This window comes from Dipodomys ordii, unplaced genomic scaffold (assembly GCF_000151885.1).
Source record: "Dipodomys ordii isolate 6190 unplaced genomic scaffold, Dord_2.0 Scaffold135, whole genome shotgun sequence".
Classification (NCBI taxonomy): Eukaryota; Metazoa; Chordata; class Mammalia; order Rodentia; family Heteromyidae; genus Dipodomys; species Dipodomys ordii.
Window position 1 is genome coordinate 2,093,579 of NW_012267351.1, and position 20,329 is coordinate 2,113,907.

At 39.3% G+C, this 20,329-nt stretch overlaps 1 protein-coding gene and 1 pseudogene across 4 annotated transcripts in view; one reads left to right on the forward strand and one right to left on the reverse strand.

The window, feature by feature from the left end:
• The window catches only part of Mapk9 (mitogen-activated protein kinase 9), a 37,015-nt gene continuing 16,686 nt past the window's right edge, over positions 1–20,329 (forward strand). For all 4 annotated transcript variants that reach the window (XM_013030973.1, XM_013030970.1, XM_013030972.1 and 1 more), the window contains exons 1-4: positions 1–65; positions 8,744–8,912; positions 15,707–15,836; positions 17,970–18,028. In XM_013030973.1, the coding sequence (XP_012886427.1) occupies positions 8,791–8,912; positions 15,707–15,836; positions 17,970–18,028 (311 nt within the window). In that variant the 5' untranslated portion in view covers positions 1–65; positions 8,744–8,790. The remainder of the gene's footprint in view (positions 66–8,743; positions 8,913–15,706; positions 15,837–17,969; positions 18,029–20,329) is intronic.
• Positions 6,407–6,717, reverse strand: LOC105996779 (annotated as a pseudogene).

Consider the following 20,329-nt stretch of genomic DNA (forward strand, 5'->3'; position numbering starts at 1 on the left):
GGGTCCCTTCCCCCAGAGATCCCAGGAGCCCAGTGGAGAAGGCATGCAGACAGTTACAGGATAAGGTATGACACTGGGGGTAGTGGAGGGCCCATTGGGTGGAAATGTGGAGTAGAGGACAGGCAGTGCTGGTGGGCCTTAAATGGTGACCAGTAATTTGGCAAACAGGGAGAGGCACAGAGAGGTGAAAGGGCAAAGCTAATGAAGGACCTCAGTGTGGGGTGAAGCCCTTGGAACCCGGCAGTTGTGGACTGATGGGAATCTTGGAGAATCAGAATTTCACTCAACAATTTTCTAAAAGACATCACAACTCCCAGTTTGTATCTGGACTTCTCTGATTTTAAATGTTGACAAGAGATAATTAAAACTTTTCGAAGCTCCCCTAAGCCAAATGCAGACTTCACTGGGCTTGGTGCAGGATTGTTGACCTCTAGGACATGCAGTGTAGGAGGGTATTAGGAGGAGCTGGAAAAGTAGCCTAGGGCCTGGGTACCAGCCTAGGTACTCATTTGCTTGTTGCTGGAGCCCTGTGAGTAACTGCTTGATGTACAGAGGAAGAAACAGACTCACAGTATCTTAGCAGTCTGCTTCATATCTAGCAGCTGGTGAGTGGAATTTGAACCCAGATGTCCCCCAGGTCAGCATTCTTGCCTGGATCCTCAGCTCTCAGTATTCTTGTCTGACTTTTAATTTATTCTGGGAGAACAGCAGCTAATCTATTTAACATTTTCCTCCACTTAGTATTTTTATTTTCTTTTCAGAAGACTCCTGTTGGGTTAAAAAATTTTTTTTACATAGTCTCTAGAGAGCTTTGATTTTTTTCTGAGAATTTTATTCTCAAGGCATTAGGACTTTATAATTTGTTGACAGATTAAGATGTGTTTACTTAAGTGTTCGAGGATTCACTTGGATTTGTTGAAAATCTTAATTTTCCAAAAAGAAGAAAATTTCAAAGCAATTAATAGTAAGTAAACCAATTGTTTTCATGCTGTACAAGATAAAACAAACCTGATGTTTTTCTTAAGACCTGATTTGGCAGTAGGTTATTTTTTGTTACCTTTCACACTTGATTTGGATGGTGCCAATTTACATAATTCCTTTCAGAAAAATTAATTCTTAGTAATTCACTTGGCTTTGTATGAATTAATTCCAACATCAGTCTTTTATTTGTTTAACATAGGAACTTTCTGAAATATTCCCAAAAAGTTGAATAGTATCCAGTTTGAACAATTATTATTTTTTTTTTTTTTGGTTGGTCGTGGGGCTTGAACTCTGGGCCTGGGCGCTGTTCCTCAGCTCTTCAGCTCAAGGCGAGCGCTCTACCACTTAACCCTTGGATAATCTTGTCTCATCTCTAACTCTACTCACTTTACTCACACTTTCTCTTCTTGTATTATTTTCAAGCAAATTCTACTATGTGATTTTATTCATGCATTATTCAGTATATCTACATATGTATAATATATTTATACACTAACAATAGCTAATTAAAACTTTTAGAAGCCAGGTACTAGTGGCTCATGCCTGTAATCCTAGCTACCCAGCAGGCTGATATCTGAGGATCGAGGTTCCAAGCCAGTCCAGGCAGGAAAGTCCATGAGACTCTTATCTCCAGTTAACGACCTGGAAACCAGAAGTAGCACTGTGGTTCAAATAGTAGAGCACTATCCTTGAGCTAAAGAGCTCAGGGACAGTGCCCAGGCCCAGAGTTCAAGCCTCATGACTGACCCCCCCCAAAAAAAATTTAGAAGTTTATACATTATACATATGTATATATACATATTAAATTTGTAGAGGCAATAGCTTCTGAATGTCATCAAATGAGGAGTCAGTATCAAATTTTCACTTGTTTTATGAAATTTAGTTTCTTTATTTTGGTTGTTTTTGTTTGGTTGTTTTTTGTCAGTTTTGGGGCTTGAACTCTGGGTGGGCCTGGGTGCTGTCCCTCAGCTCTTCAGCTCAAGGCTAGCGTTCTACTTGAGCCACCGCACCACTTCCCGGTTTGTGGTGGCTTATTGAAGATAAGAGTCTCACAGATTTTCCTGCCCAGGCTCACTTTGAACTGTGATCCTCAGATCTCAGCCTTCTGAGTAGCTAGGATTCCAGGCCACCGGTGCCAGCTTCTTTAGTTATTTGAAGGTATAGAGCCACATAAGGATTCATTTGTTGTGATTGGCTTATCTGTCAGTTCACTTTCTCTTAATGTCTTGTATTTCTTTGTTTCCTTGTGGTTTATTTGTTGAAGGAATTGGGTTGTTCTGTAGCATTTTCCTAGTTGGGATTTACTGATTCTATCTCTGCATAGTAAGTTAATGTTTTTATTCTCTGCATTTCTCAAAAACTAGTAATTGGATATAGACATAGCTTGGTCAGATTCAGGATGTCCTTGTGTCAAGACCCTTCTCAGATGGGCTGCACTCTCCTCTTTGGAGACTCCCTGAGATTCTGTGTTCATCTCTGTTTTACAAATGAAAATAGTCACCTAAGACCACCCAGATCAGTGGCTGGCCCTCTGGGACTTCCACCCCAGGGTCCAGATTTTAACCACTGCTCCACACTGCTGTATCACATTTATTCTCCTACTTAGTTTTGCCTTCAGCAAACACTGAATTACTAATTACTATGTGATTAGTAGAGGATTGAGAAATAAGTCAGACATGTTGTTGGCCCTTAAGAAGCTCAGAACAGAGTGAAGGTAGGCTTACCATGCAAAATAAATAACAAGAATACAGGTCCAAATGACCAAATGATCCCTGAAAAACAGGGGTCATTCCCAGCACAGGCTAAAGAGCATGAAGGGAAATCTGCAAGAGAAACAAATGCTTGAACTAAATTTTGAAGGAGGCTGAAGGTTGGTGGAAGTCATTTCAGCTAGATGGAACTGCTTGGGCAGAAGCCTGCAGGTGTGTAAAGACATGGTATGTCTGCTGTCCCAGGTGGTATGAAGAGCCTAGAGAACCCTCTATCTACTATGTTGTACTAAGGATTTGAACCTTACTGTCAGAGTCACTGTCAAAGGAATTAAACTAAGAGATGGTATCATTGCAGCGTATTTTTTAAACCTATCTTTAAAAAAATTTCTTATCATGCAAAATTATACATCTACAAGAAGTTGTAAAATCCCACTTACCTTTCACCCAATCATCTAACAATTGCATATTTATGTAACTATAGGACAGTGTGAAAACCAGGAAATTGGCATTGGCCCAGTGTGTGTACAGTTCCCTGACATTTTATCACAGAGATTCATATGACCACCACCACCACAATCAAGATCCAGAGCTACTTGTCAGCCCAAAGATATCTCTGTGTGTTATCCCATCATATCCACTGAACCTACCTTGCCTACCTACCATTTGTAATTCCTGGAATTACTAATCTGTTCTGCATCTCTATAATCTTGTCGTTTCAAGAATATATATGAAGTTACATAGCATGTCACCTCTTGAGATGGGATTTTTTTTTTCCCCTCAGAATCCTCACAGGAGTCCCTCCTTCCCCCCCCCACTTCCATGGATTCTAAAATCCATATATATGCCAGGTGTGAGTAGCTCACACCTGAAATTCTAGTTACTCAGAAGGCTGAGGTTTCAGGATCACAGTTCAAAGCCAGCCCAGGCAAGAAAGTTTATAAGACTTTTATCTCCAATTTACTAGCAAAAAAAAAATCAGGAAGGAAGGCTGTGGCTCAAGTGGTAGAGCACTAGCCTTGAGCACAAAAGTTTAGGGACAGTGCCCAGACCCTGAGTTCAAGCCCCAGGACAGTACAAAAGAAAAAAAAAATCCATGGATGTTCAAATCCCCTATATAAAATGAAACAGTATAATCTGTACAACCCCCTTCCATGCACTTTAAGTCACCCCTAGGATGCATTTTAATACTTAGTACAATATAAATACTACATAGTAATCACTTTGTTATACAGGTAGGGAAAAATGACAAGCAAAAGGTCTGTACTGCATATGTTCAATTAAAGATGCAGTTTTCCCCAAATGCTTTCTTTTTAGTTATTTTAATTAATATATAACAGCATAAAAATTATGCATATCAAGTATCAAATGTTTGATACAGGTATATGTTGTATAATGTTTAAGCCAGGTCAAACATTTCCCAGAATTTATCATTTCTCTATGGTGGAAGGTTTTTAAATCTTCTTTTTGAAATGTGTAGTGTATTATTGATCTCCTTTGCTACTCTACTGTGCAATAACACTCCAGAATTTCTTGTTCCTATTTACTAACTTTAAGTTTCTCTAACTTAGTATCAACTGATCTTTCTGAATATTTTCTGTTTATGGTGGCTCACACCTGTAATCCTAGTGACTCAAGAGGCTGAGATCTGAGGATTGTGGTTCAAAGCCAACCTGGGCAGGAAAGTCCAAGAGACTCTTATGTCCAGTTAAACACCAGAAAACTGGAAGTGGCGCTGTGGCTCAAGTGGTAGAGTGCTTGCCTTGAGTGCTGAAGCACTCAGGGACAGTGCCTGAGGCCCAGAGTCCAACCCCCACAACTGATTAAAAGAAAGAAAAGTGCATAACTAACCAAGTACAGTGTGGCTCATGCTTGTAATCCTATTCTAGGCTAAGATCAGGAGGATTGGAATTTAAGGCAAAAAGTTTGCAAGATATCCATCAACCAATAAAAATGCTTGGAATTTAAGGCAAAAAGTTTGCAAGATATCCATCAACCAATAAAAATGCTAAGTGAGGTGGTGCACACCTGCTAACTCAACTATTCAGGAAGTGTAAATTGGAGGATTGAAGACAGTGTTGGCCCAGACAGAAAGCAAGACCCTAAGGTCCTAACAAAGCTTAAACCATAATACCACCAATAAGAATTTGCAGAACCCACAAATATGGAAGGCTAATTGTTATGCCCTTGAGATCCATACAGTTACTGTGTGGATCAGTTCTTTTCAGTATTGGGAAGTATTCAGTAGTTCAGCTAGGCCACCACTGAACTGTTTGTTTGCCAATTGAGGTCATTTGAGTTGAGTCCAATTTTGATCTGTTAGAAATAAAGCTGCTCTGAACACTTGAGCATAGGTGCTCATGTGGATAGATCTCTCTTTTTAAAGTGTGTGCTCAGTAGTTTGGAAGTTAGCAAGAATGGAGGCTAGAATGGCTTTTCCGAGCTGCCAGGCCCAGGGAGCCACATGTGTGGGATCTCTTGTGGTTTTTGCCTTTTGCTTTTGTTATGGCCCTTCCCTCACTGTAACTTTTTTATTCCTCACACCTACCCAAACAGTGTTACATGCTACTTCAAGAGTGGTTCCAATGTATTCATGGAGTATCCTCTCTAATACTATCACTTTCATGAACAGAGGCAATCCCTAAATATTGAGTTGAATTGGTTTAGCCTCTTGCAAACTATAAATAAGTAATCTTTTTTCCCATGTAATATTTATCTTTAATTATCTTAAGTCTTATGGCCACATAATTTACAAATTACCCCTCTACCTGAAACCTTTTCTCTTAAGAAGTTGGCAAAAAGCACCACTATCAATCACACACACAGTAGTTCCACAATTTTGTGTTTTTGAACAGCTGCATGAAGAAAATCCTGAATTATAACTTTGTCTTAGTAAAGAATTAAAAAATAGGGCTGGGAAGGTGGCTCGCCTTGAAACCATGAGGCCCTGGGTTCGATTCCTCAGCACCACATAAGCAAAAAGAAAAAAGCCGGAAGTGGCACTGTGGCTCAATTGGTAGAGCGCTAGCCTTGAGCTGAAGAGCTAAGGGACAGCGCCCAGGCCCAGAGTTCAGGCCCCACGACCAGACCCCCCCCAAAAAAAAAGAATTAAAAAATAAAGTCCGTATTGTATCTGTCACAGTCACTTTTAAAAGCATCTATACTTATAGACCAACTATAAAATGTGACAAGTATTAAATATTCATTTGACATTTATACATAAGCCACACTAAAATGCCTTTGAATAAGTAAAAGGCAGATTTCAGAGAAAGGGAATCCTAATTAAATTGGCATAGTCAAGACCAAAAATATAGACATTGTTCCTCATCTTCAGCCATTGCCTTTAACAGGTTAATTTTGCTTGATTCTGAGACAGTAAAGATGTTCTCATAATTAGCTATATAAATCTGAATATAAAACCAATCTTTAACAGATTTGGAGATGGTATTATTCCCTATCTTTCTGAAAAATTGAACATTAGTAAGTCCAATCATATGACAGAAAGGGGGAAAAAGTGACAGTATTTTTTTAAAATCATGTTTACTTAGCCATAAACCTGGCTAAATCAGGACTTAAATCAGGCTTAAATCAGAACTGCCCAAAAATATTCCGCCAGCCATACATGATCTGAAATCTGATATTAGAGATCAATTGAATTATGGTACACAGTAAAAAGCCATGAGACATTTGTTTTGCAATAAATAAGGCAGTGGCTATTACTGATTTGTAGCTTTTTTGAGATACGCCATCAAATCTGCCCATTCTCTCTTAATGCCAGCGAAGATCATTTTTGTTCCAGGGATGTACTTTTGGGGATTCTCCAAATACTCCATCAGTGTATCCTCTCCCCAGGTGATGTCTTTGTTCTTGTTGGCATCTGTGTAAGTGAATCCAGCTGCTTGACCAGTCTTCCCACCAGACAGACGGTGGAGATTAGGCCCAGTCTGTGCTTGCCTCCCTTTTCAACGGTGTGGCAGTGAGCAGACTTCTGAACAAAAATCTTCTTGCCTTTCTTAACATCACTCATTTTCTATTCGCTCTTTCCTGGCTATCACAAGAAGGATAACAGCTCCGAAGCCAGACGTCCCACGCCATCTGTAATCTTTTATTTATTTATTTATTTTAAAGATACCCTTTCAGGGCTGGGAATGTGGCTTAGTGGTACAGTGCTTGCCTAGCATGCATGAAGCTCTGGGTTCGATTCCTCAGTACCACATATACAGAAAAAGCTGGCAGTGGTGCTGTGGCTCAAGTGGTAGAGTGCTAGCCTTGAGCAAAAGAAGCTCAGGACAGTGTCCAGACCCTGAGTTCAAGCCCCAGGTTTGGCGCGCGCGTGTGCGCGTGCGCATGCACACGTGTGCGCGTGCGCACGCGCACACACACACACACACACACACACACACCCTTTCAGATGTCACTAGAATGTCTCAGCATTGTGGGGAATGTTGGGAGTGTGGGTCAGATCACACACACACACACACACACACACACTTTCAGATGTCACTAGAATGTCCCAGCATTGAGTGTGGGTCAGATCACACACACACACACACCCTTTCAGATGTCACTAGAATGTCCCAGCATTGTGGGGAATGTTGGGAGTGTGGGTCAGATCAGTGTCCCAGAAACCAGGCCTCCCTGTCCTGTCCTTGGACTGAGAGATGCTATGCTGAGTGAGAATGATCTGTGCCCATCCTCCTGGAGCTTAGGCTACAATGGCCTGGGGCAACTTCTGAGGCCTTCCTCATTATCAGGATGGCCTCAGCCAGTGTTCTAGCTCCTTGAAGCCTTGGATTGCTCCAGCATGAGTTGTGACTGCCCATCCTGCTGTGGGGGTTGGTGTGTGCAGTCCTGTTTGTTTGGCATCTGGTACAGTTCTTCCCTGGGGGCACTTCCTGGCCAGGTGTGCCAATGGCTCTCATCAGGAATGACTGGTTAAACTAACCCAAGGGGAAAAAAAAAAGTGGCACAATGGACAATTGAAGAAACTACTCATTTGACTAAAAGTCTTTGTTTAGGCTGTTACTAACTTGTTTCTATGTTTAAAAGACATGTTGGGCATCATTGTGTCAAAACATAAATCATCATTACAGAAAAGTTAATCTGGTAGGCATTCATTATTAGGTGGTAGAACAAAGTCAGGATGTGATGGCGCTGTAAAAAAATTTTAATTCTGTGTTTTTAAACACTGTGAATATTTACCTGCATGATTCCATTGTTGGCTTTTAAGTTTTTTATTAAAAAAAAACAACAGCTTGCTAGACTTTCAGTAAACCTTGCTGGACAACAACCAGGGGACCAAGTAAATATTTGCTTGTTTTCTTTCTTTCATCTAGACTCTTGTTTTTGAGTGGGAATCAGCCTGTTGCCTAAACTACAGAAAAACTGCTTTCCGCCACTACTCCTTTATACTCACATTTGTGAATAAGCTTTCTAGCATCTTTTACTATAGAATAGAGCAGAGCGTATGGATAAGAGGGGCTGCAGGCCAGTTTCAGCCTACTCTCATGAATAGGGCCCATTCAGGGTATGCTGAGCACACACCAATGTCACCAGTCTTGTAACTGCCCTTCACTTTGGCTTATGAAACTTGCTTTCAGATTCATCACTTTAACCTGAATCTTTAGACTTAGCGGAAATCTTCAAGGCCTCTAGAAGAGGTCATTCTGAAATAATACCCCATCCCTGCTTAAGCTGTCTATAAACTAGTCCCACAGGAAACAAACTGATGAGAAGCATTTACCGACGTAATAGTCTCAGCATGGCTAGTAATAATATGTGAATTATTTTCTCCGAAGGGGGTTATTTTCTAATCTAAAATTCCTAAAATATGGTCTAGCAGGAGGACCTTAGGATTCTTTCCTTTAATAATAGTCTTGAGCCACTGAAATGGCTTGGGGCTTTTGGGAGTCTTTGAGGCCTCGCTTAAGTTCAGAACTCGATCAGACTTAGAGCCACATTGTCTTACATTCCAATGAACCTGAAATACTGTTTGGTGAACTGTATATGTATAATTCAGTAAGGATGTGTGTTCCTTCTGTTTCTCATCTAAGGAACTTGACAACATACTGGCTCCCGGAATACTGTATGACACTACATCATGAGTGACAGTAAATGTGACAGTCAGTTTTACAGCGTGCAGGTGGCAGACTCAACTTTCACTGTCCTGAAACGTTACCAGCAATTGAAACCAATTGGCTCTGGAGCCCAAGGAATTGTTTGGTAAGTATAGGCTATTTCATTACTGTGGATTGAATTTTTACTGTAAGAAAAAGTAAAACTAAATCATTGAAAACTTAGAAAAAAATAAATTAAAGCTAACTGAATCAAGTCTTGCTATAGTTATATGTAGTCAGGTGATAGGATACACATCCAAATCCTTAGAATGCTTCATAAACTTAAATAGGTAGCAATTTTCTTTTGCTTTTTTTTTCTTTTCTTTTCAGTTTTTTTTTGTTGTTATTCATTTGCCCTGTCATTATGATAGCAGAGTACTAGGTATGACAGTGAGGTATAACAGAAATTTGGAGTTTTATTCATTTCTTCATCATGGCCACCTTTTCCTCCCCTCCCCCTTTTATTCCCAATCACTCCTATTCATTTCTAGGCGCCATCATTGCCGTGCCTTGCCATTCATTGGCAGGATGAGGCCAGTCAGTGTCATTATCACACCATGGATTAACCAGGAAGGGATGCTGTGTGAGGGGTTGGGCTGGCCGTCTCTTCCTTGGTGTCTCTCTTCAACTATGTGTCCAGCCCAGGACGTCAGAACCGTTGGTCTGACCCTGAACCTTAGTCTCTTGCATGGTAAGACAGTCAGCTGCTGCAACATCACTGCCAGCTAAAGGTAAAGTTTTCACCTGTTTTCTAGACTACAGTTACCAGCTCTTCTCAAGCATTTTATCCCTAATTTTTCTCAGTGATTTTTTTTTCTTTTTAGTCAATAAAAACAGGATTCTCGGGCTGGGAAGGTGGCTCAGTGGTAGAGCGCTTGCCTTGCATGCCTGAGGCCCTGGGTTCGATTCCCCAGCACCACATAAACAAAAAGAAAAAAAAAGCCGGAAGTGGGGCTATGGCTCAAGTGGTAGAGCGCTCGCCTTGAGCTGAAGAGCTGAGGGACAGCGCCCAGGCCCAGAGTTCAGGCCCCACGACCGGACCCCCCAAAAAAAACAAAACAGGATTCTCTTTATCTCTAAAAGAACCTGTAATAAAGCCAAGAATCTGTTTATAGCTAGTAGGCAGAGAAGGTTGAAGGTATAAGTACATTATTGGGTGTTGTGGCTGTGGGTTATGTGTGCGTGTAAAGAGGCTGAATTTAGAGAATCTTAATCAGTGGGTTTTTTTTTATGTAATCCTAAAATTACAGAATTTATGAAATTCAGTTTTATCCTCTGTTGCAGAGGCATATGATTGAGAAGTTTACAATTCACTCACCTAGCGAGTGAGAAGTGATTGGAAAGAAAACCCAGTTTTTATCCAAAATAGTGATAGTCTTAACTTCCAAATGATAGCATGCTAACTTGGTACAGGCAGAATATCCCTTATCTGAAATGCTTGGGGACAAAAATATTTCTGGGTTTCTGATTTTTATTTTAATTTTTAGATTTTGGAATATTTTATAGACATTACTGATGGAGCATCCCTAATCCAAAAGTTCTGTCAGTGCTCAGAAAGTTTCAGATCTTGAAGCAGTACAGATTTTGAATTTATTGTACATAAATCCCTTGCACCAAGTTAAAATTTAAAGTCAGTCGATGGTCCAGATTTGGAAACTTTGATGTTAATAAAGATTTTGAATGATAAAACATTCTTTTGATTTATAATCTCTTTCTTAGATGGTAACTTAGCACACATAATTTGATGAGAGAGACAGAGCCAGAAAGAGAAAAAGACAGAGGTGAAGAAAGGAGGGAAGAGGAAGGGAAGAAGAAATGAGAAGTAACAATATCAGTGGTCTGGAGGAATTCATTTTATAGCTGTAGATAGGCTGCCATTTTAAATATGGGCTTCCTTTATCCTAATTGGCCATTCACTTGTTTTTGAAGATTAGAAGTAATATAAATGGTGAATATTACCCAATTACTGCGAACTCTGCTGTAATCCTCACTGTATTAATGGTACTGTTAAGAACTCAGCCTCATTGGACTTCTCCCTATCTCACAGGGTGTTAGGTTCCATCTATTGGTCTCTGGAGACCTTACTGCTTTTCCTGAGGTAAAGCTTGTCTATGCCTTTGAACTATTGATCATTTTTGGTATGATCAGGACTCTAGGCTAATTTCTATTTAAAAATCTTAGCAATAATGAGTAATTAAGTATTTATTAAGTGCCTTATTTGAATGTCTCAATTCACTGTATTTATTTTGATAGAACAACTATGACATTTAAGAAATGTTTTAATTTTTTAGCTATAATTGACCTTCAGTTTCATGGTATCCTCCTAGCTTAGGTTCTCACTTGGGAAAGTAAACACTTTAGACGTGGTTTTGTCTTCTTGTTCCCTTGTTTTCTTTTGTATCCATCCTGTCTAATCTGCTAATGGCATATTCCTGTTTAAGTAAAACAAAGAGTACTTTTGCTAAAAGAAACTTAGCAATAGGTTAGCTACTACCTCAACAATAGGAATTGGATTTTTTGTAATTGCTTATTAAAATATTACCATTTTATTATTAATTGACTTTACTTTTTATTCTTTAAAAATCATCCATCAGTGAGTCTCTAGGAGAGCGTAATGGACCAAAACAGTGTATGGGCGTCCATATCCTAATTCTTGGATGCTGTGAATGTTACATGACAAAAGAAAATTTGTGGGTTTAATTAAATTAATGATCTGGGGGGAGGGGAAGGCTACCCAGCACAGTGGGTGCAACATCACTGAGAAAGTGTTCTTACAGAAAGAAGACCAGAGGTTCATGGTAAGAGCAGGAAGTGTGATAACAGAGAGTGTGGAGTGATACAGAGCCAGGAGTGAAGCCTCAAAACCAGAAAGGACAGGGGAATAGATTCTCCTCCTAGACCCTCCAGGAGTGGTATAGTTCCGCCAGCCTCTTGGTTTTAGCCCCATAGTATCCATAGACTTCTTCATCCTGAACTGTAAGATGATATTTTCTGCTCAGCATCCCATTGAAGACTAAAGTCAAGATGTTAGCTGGGCTAGACTTTTCTTTGGAGCCTCTGGGGAAAAATCTGTTCCCAAGCTCCTTGAGGTTTTTGGTAGAATCTAATTCCTCACAGGTCTAGTTCTGAGATTCCCAAATCCAGTATTCTTTTTCACTCATAATTATCTTTTCCTAGAAGCTACTGGGGAAGAGTGGAGGAAAGAGGTGGTTAAAAATTCGTGTTTAGAGGCTGGGAATGTGGCTTAGTGGGAGAATGCATGAAGACCTGGGTTCAATTCCTCCATATCACATACACAGAAAAGACCAGAAGTGGCACTGTGACTCAAGTGGTAGAGTGCTAGTCTTGAGCAAAAGAAGCTCAGGGACAGTGCCCAGACCCTGAATTCAAGCCCCAGGACTGGCAAAACAAAATAAAATAAACCTGTTCGGCTGGTCAAGGCAAGGAAGTGATTATCAGACAAGTTAGAGCTGTAGGTATGGCTCGAGTGGTAGAGTGCCAGCCAACCTAGCAAGCCAAGCAAGTGTGAGGATCTGAGTTTAAACCCAAGTACTAGTAAAATTTAAGAAATGGTAATAGTCAGAAGTAGTTATTACCTTTGGTGAACAGGAGGGATAGTAATTGGAAGGGGTCTCAAGGGACTTTTCAGACACCGACAGACATGACTGTGATAAGTCATTGAGCTGAGGAGCCCAAAGCAAAGGAATGGCTGACTTATAATCCTAGCAGCTTGGGAAATTGACACCTGAGAATCTCAGTTTGCAGCCAGCTCAGGCAGCAGACAAATCAGGAGACTCTTATCTCCAGTTAACCAGCAAAAGCTGCTAGTTAAGGCATGGCTCAAGTAGTAGAGCACCAGCCTTGAGTGACAAAGTTGAATGAAAGTGAAAACCCTGAATTCAAGCCCCAGTACCAGCACAAAAAAAAAGAAAGAAAAGACAGGAAAGAAAGAAAGAAAAAAGACATGCTGAAATCCAGCAAAGTAATGGACTTAAAAGTTTTGTGAGAAAATTGATTTTTAGTTCCAACTATCAAGGATGATGGCAGAGTATGATCATTTATCTTCCATGTGCTTTTTCAGGGGTGGGGGTAGCAAATAGTTCTTAAAGATGTATTCCAACAAGGAAGACCAAACAAGAACATATAATAAAAGACACAGTGAAGGCCTGTGAAAGAAATCCTAGGGATTAGAGCAGGCTTATATAGTGTCAGGCTGCAGACCCTCCAAGAAAATGTCCCCAGACAGAAGAGATTCTAAACAATAAATACTATGAGCAAGAAATTAACAAGTACTGATGGTAACACTTCAAAAGAGGCATTTTTCTTCTCTAATAATAAGAAAAAGTTTATTAGAAACTTGTGGTGGGGTAAGATAGAAAAAGCCATGATCTAAATATGAAAGAAGTTTCAAAGGACCTAATGTTTTAGTGACTGATAGAATGTAAGAAAATAAAGCCCATTTCTCCTTGATTCTAGAAACCATTTTTTGGTGTGAGTGGTCTTTGGAAAATGAAAGCATATATGTGTATGTATACATATATATATATGTATATATACATGCAATATTATGGTGTTCAATTTTTAGACACATCCTAAAGAACACAAGAGACTTAATATGTACATAAGAAACATGTGTTGGCAAGCTTCACCATTTAAGCCACAAGTTTAGAGGAAATGAGAGAATAAAGAGAAAGAACAGGGATAGAATATACTGGTCTCACTTTACCTACTGTGGGGGTGGGTCAAGAGATTCCTTTGAAAGTTGGTGGAGTAAGTTTAGGCATGCTATTTAAAGTTACAAAGGAAAACCTAAAAATAACACAAGAACAAAACTGGCAAGCATGGGGGAATCTCAAATAAGTAGTTTAATTCTCTTACTATGGAATAAGTAGATAAATGAATAAAATCAGGATAAAATATATGCTTTTTGGTTTAAGAGAGATTACAAAGTGACCATGAATAATTGGTCATTGCTTTTGAAGTTGGAACTAGGAGTTAGAGAAGCCTGTGTCTATTCAGATGCATAGAATTGGACCCTTTGAATCATTTTTATAACTTTTTAAAGAATAGAAAGTACATGTTTTTATCATGTACATGTTTAAAACATGTATATGTAGTAGAATAAATTGATCTAATTTACATGCGTACTACCTCACAAACATGTTTTCTGTGGTGAGAACACTTAAAATCTGTTGTTGAGCAGTTTTTGAGAAAACAATACATTGTTTTTAACTATGGATACTGTATTAAATAGTTGAGCTCTTGAACTTACCCATAACTCCTGTGTAACTGAAACTTTGACCAGAAAAATGTATGGGTTTTTGAGACCAGAAAAATATATGTTTTCAGATTCTTGAGTCGGAGAAGCAAATACACATGTGTATTGTACACAAGTTATTTATTTTCCAAGTTGATTTTCCATCTACAGATGGCTAAGGAATTTACATATGTGTAAATGTACATATGAACTGAATTAAAATGATGTTTCTAATAATCCTTAACCAAATGCTACAATAAACAACCTTCAACTTAAAATAGATTTAGTTAAATTAGGAGTTGTTTGGCCCTGAAGCATTATTAACAGAAAAGAGCAAGTATACACAGTGTTATAAATTAATAAAATAAATACACAGAAGCAGTTTAAAAGCTCCACCTAGTGTCTCACATGGTCTTTGGTACCTTTGAACTCCTGATGAGTAGTCAAAGGAAATAACACTAAGCTATTTAGTGCTAATTTGGAACTTGAATGGTGGTAGTTAGGCAACTATTTTCCATGCTTAATTTCTGGAGGGAAATGAACACTAAATCTCAGAGAACTTGGGATGCAGGAAACACAGGCTGTAGGTTCTATTCTTACTAGTGGGAAGAGGTATTTCCAGCAGCATTTTATATATAGCTATTGCTTACATCAGAGATTTTTTTGTATCTTGGGTATTTACCATGAGATTTTTGGCTTATGTTTTCTTTTTAGATTCTTTTGTCTGGGAAAAACACAATCAATCAAAACTTAGATTTCTTGCATTCTTTCCATGAGTTTAACTTTTTACTTTGTTACTCTGATAATTCCAAAATGTACTTACATGTAATCAGTGATAATTATTTTTTAAATTTTATTGTTAAGTACTATAGTTGTGCAAAGAGGTTATAATTCTGTAAGTCAAGTTACAATTATTGTTCATTATCTTGACCTATTTGAACTGAGGATTTAATTTCTTGGCCTTACATTCTCTGTATTAAACTACCTGGCTCTGCTTAAATTACCTAGCTCTGCTGGGTGTCAGTGGCTCACACCTATAATCCTAGCTACTCAAGAGGCTGAGCATCACAACTTGGAGCCAGTCTAGGCCAGCAAAAGCCAGAACTGAGGGCATGGCTCAAGTGATGATACCCCAGCTGTAAGCCAAGCACAAGGCTGGAAAGGGAAGACTTATATGTCAAATTAATGAGAAAGAAACCAGAAGTAGAACTGTGAATCAAGTGGTAGAGCACTCGACAGCACCCAGCCCAAGCCCCAGAACTGGTCCGTGGGCACACACATACACACACACACATACCCCAAAATAAAAAAGAAAATATTACCTGGTTTTGAACATAGTAATCTTAAAATAATTTCATCTTCTCAAGTGAAAATTCCATGTGCAAAGAATTGTGGAATGCCACCCAAACTGTGGATGAAAGGTCACCCCTGCATCTGCAGAGGACTAAATTGCTTCTGCAGTCCTAGCCAGCTCCTATTCACTCCTCTTCATATGCACTTCTACCGTGATGGGAAACAAGCAGAACATCTTTCCTGATTTGTTCACTCATTTTAAAAGATGATATGTTGAATGTTGTGTTCTCCATTGCTATGTTTATTAAAGCCATCCTAATCAATTATTTACTTCTATTTCCTAATTATAGTGCTGCTTTTGATACAGTTCTTGGAATAAATGTTGCAGTCAAGAAACTAAGCCGTCCTTTTCAGAATCAAACGCATGCAAAGAGAGCTTACCGTGAACTTGTCCTCTTAAAATGTGTCAATCATAAAAATGTAAGTTATGTCTGTGTTTCCTCCATAGGCCTTGATACTCTCAGCCATGTGATAACCTTCAAGTTCTTTGGGAGATGGGCTGAGTTCAGACCTAGGTTAAGACTGGGTACCGGTGACTCACACCTGTAATCCTAGCTAATCAGGGGGGTGAGATCTGAGGATCACGGTTCAAAGCCAGCCCCGGCAGGAAAGTCCGTGAGACTTTTATCTCCAATAAATCACCAGAAAACTGGAAGTGGCGCTGTGGCTCAAGTGGTAGAGCACTAGCCTTGAGCTGAAGAGCTTAGGGATGGTGCCCAGGCCCAGAGTTCAAGCCCCATGACTGACAAAAAACAGAAAAGAAAAAAAACATTTTATCTACCTATAGATTTTGGGGGGGGGGGCGGAGGTGGGGGAGGGTGAGGAGGAGTAAGGGAGTGGGAGGGGGTGGTCCTGGGGCTTGAAATCTGGGCCTGGGCACTGCCGCTCAGCTCTTCCACTCAAGGCTAGCACTACCACTGCATGTCTTACTAGTGATCTTCTGAGTGTTAATTTGATAACCTTTCCCTATGGGGACATCATAAAATGTGAATTTGGAAGAGGTTTGAGAGGTCAACTTAAAACCTTTTTTTTTTGGTCAGTTGTGGGGCTTGAACTCTGGGCCTGGGCACCGTCCCTCAACTCTTCAGCTCAAGGCAAGCACTCTACCACTTGAACCACAGCCCCTCTTCCAGGTTTTCTGAGTGGTTTATTAGAAATAAGAGTCTCATGGACTTTCCTTGCCTGGGCTGGCTTTGATCCCTGATCCTCAAATCTCAACCTACTGAGTAGCCAGGATTATAGGTGTGAGCCATTGGCGCCCAGCTAAAACCTCTTTTATTTTTGTCTTTTTTAAGAATACTTAAGATTAATATTTTAGATATCAATGATATTCAAGATTAAATATTTAAGATTAATATGGAAGATTAGATGTTTTAACTTTTTATGGCTCTTTCTGGTATAGAGATATTAGATATAAAAGTTTGGTTTATTGTTTTGAATCTGTGGTTTGAGTTGGCTTTAGTTTCTCCAATATGTGTTTACATTTTTTGACACTACTAGGGTTTGAACCCAAGCCCTCATGTTTGTTCAGCTTTGTTTATTAGGTGGTACTTTTCCACTTGAATCATACCTCCAAGCCTGGTTTTGTGTGTGTGTGTGTGTGTGTGTGTGTGTGTGTGTGTGTGTGTTGGTCCTGGGGCTTGAACTCAGGACCTGGGGACTATCCCTGAGGTGTGTATGTCCCAGTCCTGGGGCTTGAACTCAGGACCTCGGTCCTGTCCCTGAGGTGTTTAATTTTATGTTTTTCTCATATCTATTGCTCTACCACTTGAGTCACAGCTTCACTTAATATTTTTTAAAAAAAATAATTAATTAGAGATAAGAGTGTCATGGATTTTTCCTGCCTGGACTGGCTTTGAATCACAATCCTCAGATCTCTGCCTCTTGAGTAGGTAGGATTATAGACATGAGCCACTGGCACCCGGCTGAAATGATTTTTCTATACTAGGATACCATAACCATTTATCCATATTATAATGTTTTTGTAGTTTTAGGATTAAATCTTTGTTCAATTTTTAGTTGATTTTGGTTTGAAGATTGAAGAATAGATGCAGGTTTTTTTTTTTCTCTTTCACTAACCAATAATCCCAATTGTATAGATTGAACAATTCATCTCTCTCTTGGTCATTTGAGATGATTGAGGATGTATGTTTAAAGCAGTGTGACTCATAAGGGGGTGACAGTGGGGTCAGCTCTTTAAGCCTTTCCTCAAAAGGAAGTATATAATGCCAAACCACAAGTTTAGTCTTCATATTTCAAAATATTTTAGAAACTCGTACAGTACAGTACATTTTCTAACAGTACTTAAGTTTTAAGTTACTAGGGACACATAAGAGGAACTTGACTAAAAGTACATCTTGTTTTCAGTTGATGTTTGACATTTCTCAAATGCCATCAAATAGAATGTTTTGATAACAGCCATAATAATAATAATAATTGAGTTGTACTGTTATGTGATTTTTTTGTTTTAATACATTTTAATATTCAGCTAAATTTTTGTAATCCAGTAGAGTCATTTGGTATACTGAAGTATATTTAATTTTCTCTTTTCAGATAATTAGTTTGTTAAATGTGTTTACACCACAAAAAACTCTAGAAGAATTTCAAGATGTGTAAGTATCAATTGTATCAAAGATGGAAAAAATTTAGAAGAGAAGTAGCCAATTTCTAGTATTTAGGAAATGTAGGGGGCCATCCATTTCTTAACGATACCATAGATACTCTTTTATCTATGAATGACACTACAAAAAAGGGGGGTATTAATATTTACTTTGTTTTGCCTAGAATTCTCTTATTCCTATGACTGATCAAAGATAAATGCAGAGAATTCCTCAGAGCAGGCAGTGACCATTGATGTGTCTACTCTATTTTACTGAACTACAAAATTTTCTTCAGTTCTCGATAGGTGTTTATGAGTATTACTTGAAATGATTGTGTCATTAAATAGTCTGTGTTATATAGACTTTTTTTTTCAGTTTGATCTCAGGATCTTATACTTGCTAGGACACATCTCTTAAGCCCTTTTTGTACTAGTTATTTCTGAGAAAATGGCTTCCTGCCCAGGCACTAGCCTGAGCCACAATCTGCCTGTTTTAGGATTCTTAGTGTAGGTAGAATAACAGGTGTACACCACCTGTTGGGAAGAAGTCTCAAAAACATTTCTGCCTGAGCTGGCCACGAACCACAATCCTCCCAATCCAGCCTCCCAGCTTTCCTTGCTAGCAGTGAGATGAAATACTAGTCTACCATATTGATGTTCAACTTGATCCTACATTTATTGGTGTATTCAATCACAGAACAAATGATTGTTCACCACGTGCTATATGCTCTTTTGGAGTTAGTGTACCTTAGTGACAAATGGAAGCAAAATTCCCTTTATTACAAATTTTAGGTAGCCAACACCCTCCTAGATCCTGCCAGAGAAGAAAGATAATAAATAGGTAAGGAAGGTATGTAGTTCCCTAGAATATATTCAGTGTTTGGATAAAAAGTCAAGCTGGGTTAGTGTTGGGAGGTTGAGATTCATGCTACAATTTTAAATAGGAAGGGTTCTCCAGAGAGAGCCAGTAGGGGAGAGAGAGAGGGAAAGGGAGGGAAAGAGAGAGAGATGGGGGAGGGGGAGCCTTATGTGAAGTAGCAGCTGAGAATGAGATGCTATCATGGCTTGCTCTAAATGCAAAGGCCACAGAGCTAGAGAAGCTAGTGTATACCTTTCCATCTAAGACCCAATGCTTGAGAGCCTCAGAGACCACTGGTGTCTTAGTCCTAGAACTAGGGAGCCCACAGTTCTGATGTCCAAGGCCAGCAGTAGAAGTCTGTCTCAGCTCATGTAGAAGAGACCAGTTAACCAGTTGCAGCCCTTGGCTGATTGGATGTCACACACCCACATTCAGACTCACATACTTATCACCTCTACAAACACCTTCCCACACAAACCCCTAAATAAGGCTCTAGCAGGCTTCTAGGTAAAGTATTCCCTAATCTGTTCAAGTTGACACTCAAAATGAACCATGACAGGCTAGTTGGGGAAAGACCTCAGCAAGTTGGTGATATGTAAAGGAAGTCTTGGAGGAGATGAGTTAGTCCCAGAGGTCTTTGTGGTGAGGTGGAGTGAAGATCAAGGGAGATGGTCGGGGCAGAGCAACAGTAGAACATGCTTCGTGTGCCAGGCAAGAAGCCAATGTGGCCAGTAGAGCAGGAGGAGAAGATGGACATTACAGGTGCCCCTAGGTTACTAAAGCAAGTCAGAGTAAGATTTCCGGTAGAGTTATTAGCTTGCCTGGCTTGTTTTTTTTTTTTTTTTTTTAGAAGAATAACTGGTTTCTGAGTAGAAACCTCTGTAAAGTGGAGACACAGAAACCCAGTTAGGAACAGGCTTCTGCAGTTGTCCACATGAGAGATTATGGTGGATAATAAGGGTAAGGAAAGAGACTGGACATTGAAATGGAGAGGAAACTTGTGGGGAAATGATCACTTTTTAAAAATAGACTCTTACTTTTAGAGCAATTCAGATGCATAGCAAAATTTAGCAGAAGATAGGAGTTCCCACATGTCCTCCCCTTCCCCCCCTCCCCCCCCAGCTTACTCCCAGTTATCAGTGTCCTCCACCCGAATAGGGCATTTGTTAAGACTTTCTTTATAAATGTTGTGTTTCTTACCAGCATGGCTTAATGCTGGTAAGAATGATCAAGTAGAGGAAAAACAAGTAGGAAAATTTGTGCATGATATAGATGATGTTTGATTTTTGACTTGAAAAATACATTCTTTGGAAAATTTTTACACAGTTAATTTTCTTTCCAAATACTCCTTAAAAATGCATTGAGTTTTTTTTTTTACTTTAGCTAATTGAGTGATTAGATAGTGAGCTATTACTGTTTCATAAAATGTTTGATTGAATAACCATACGGAATTTG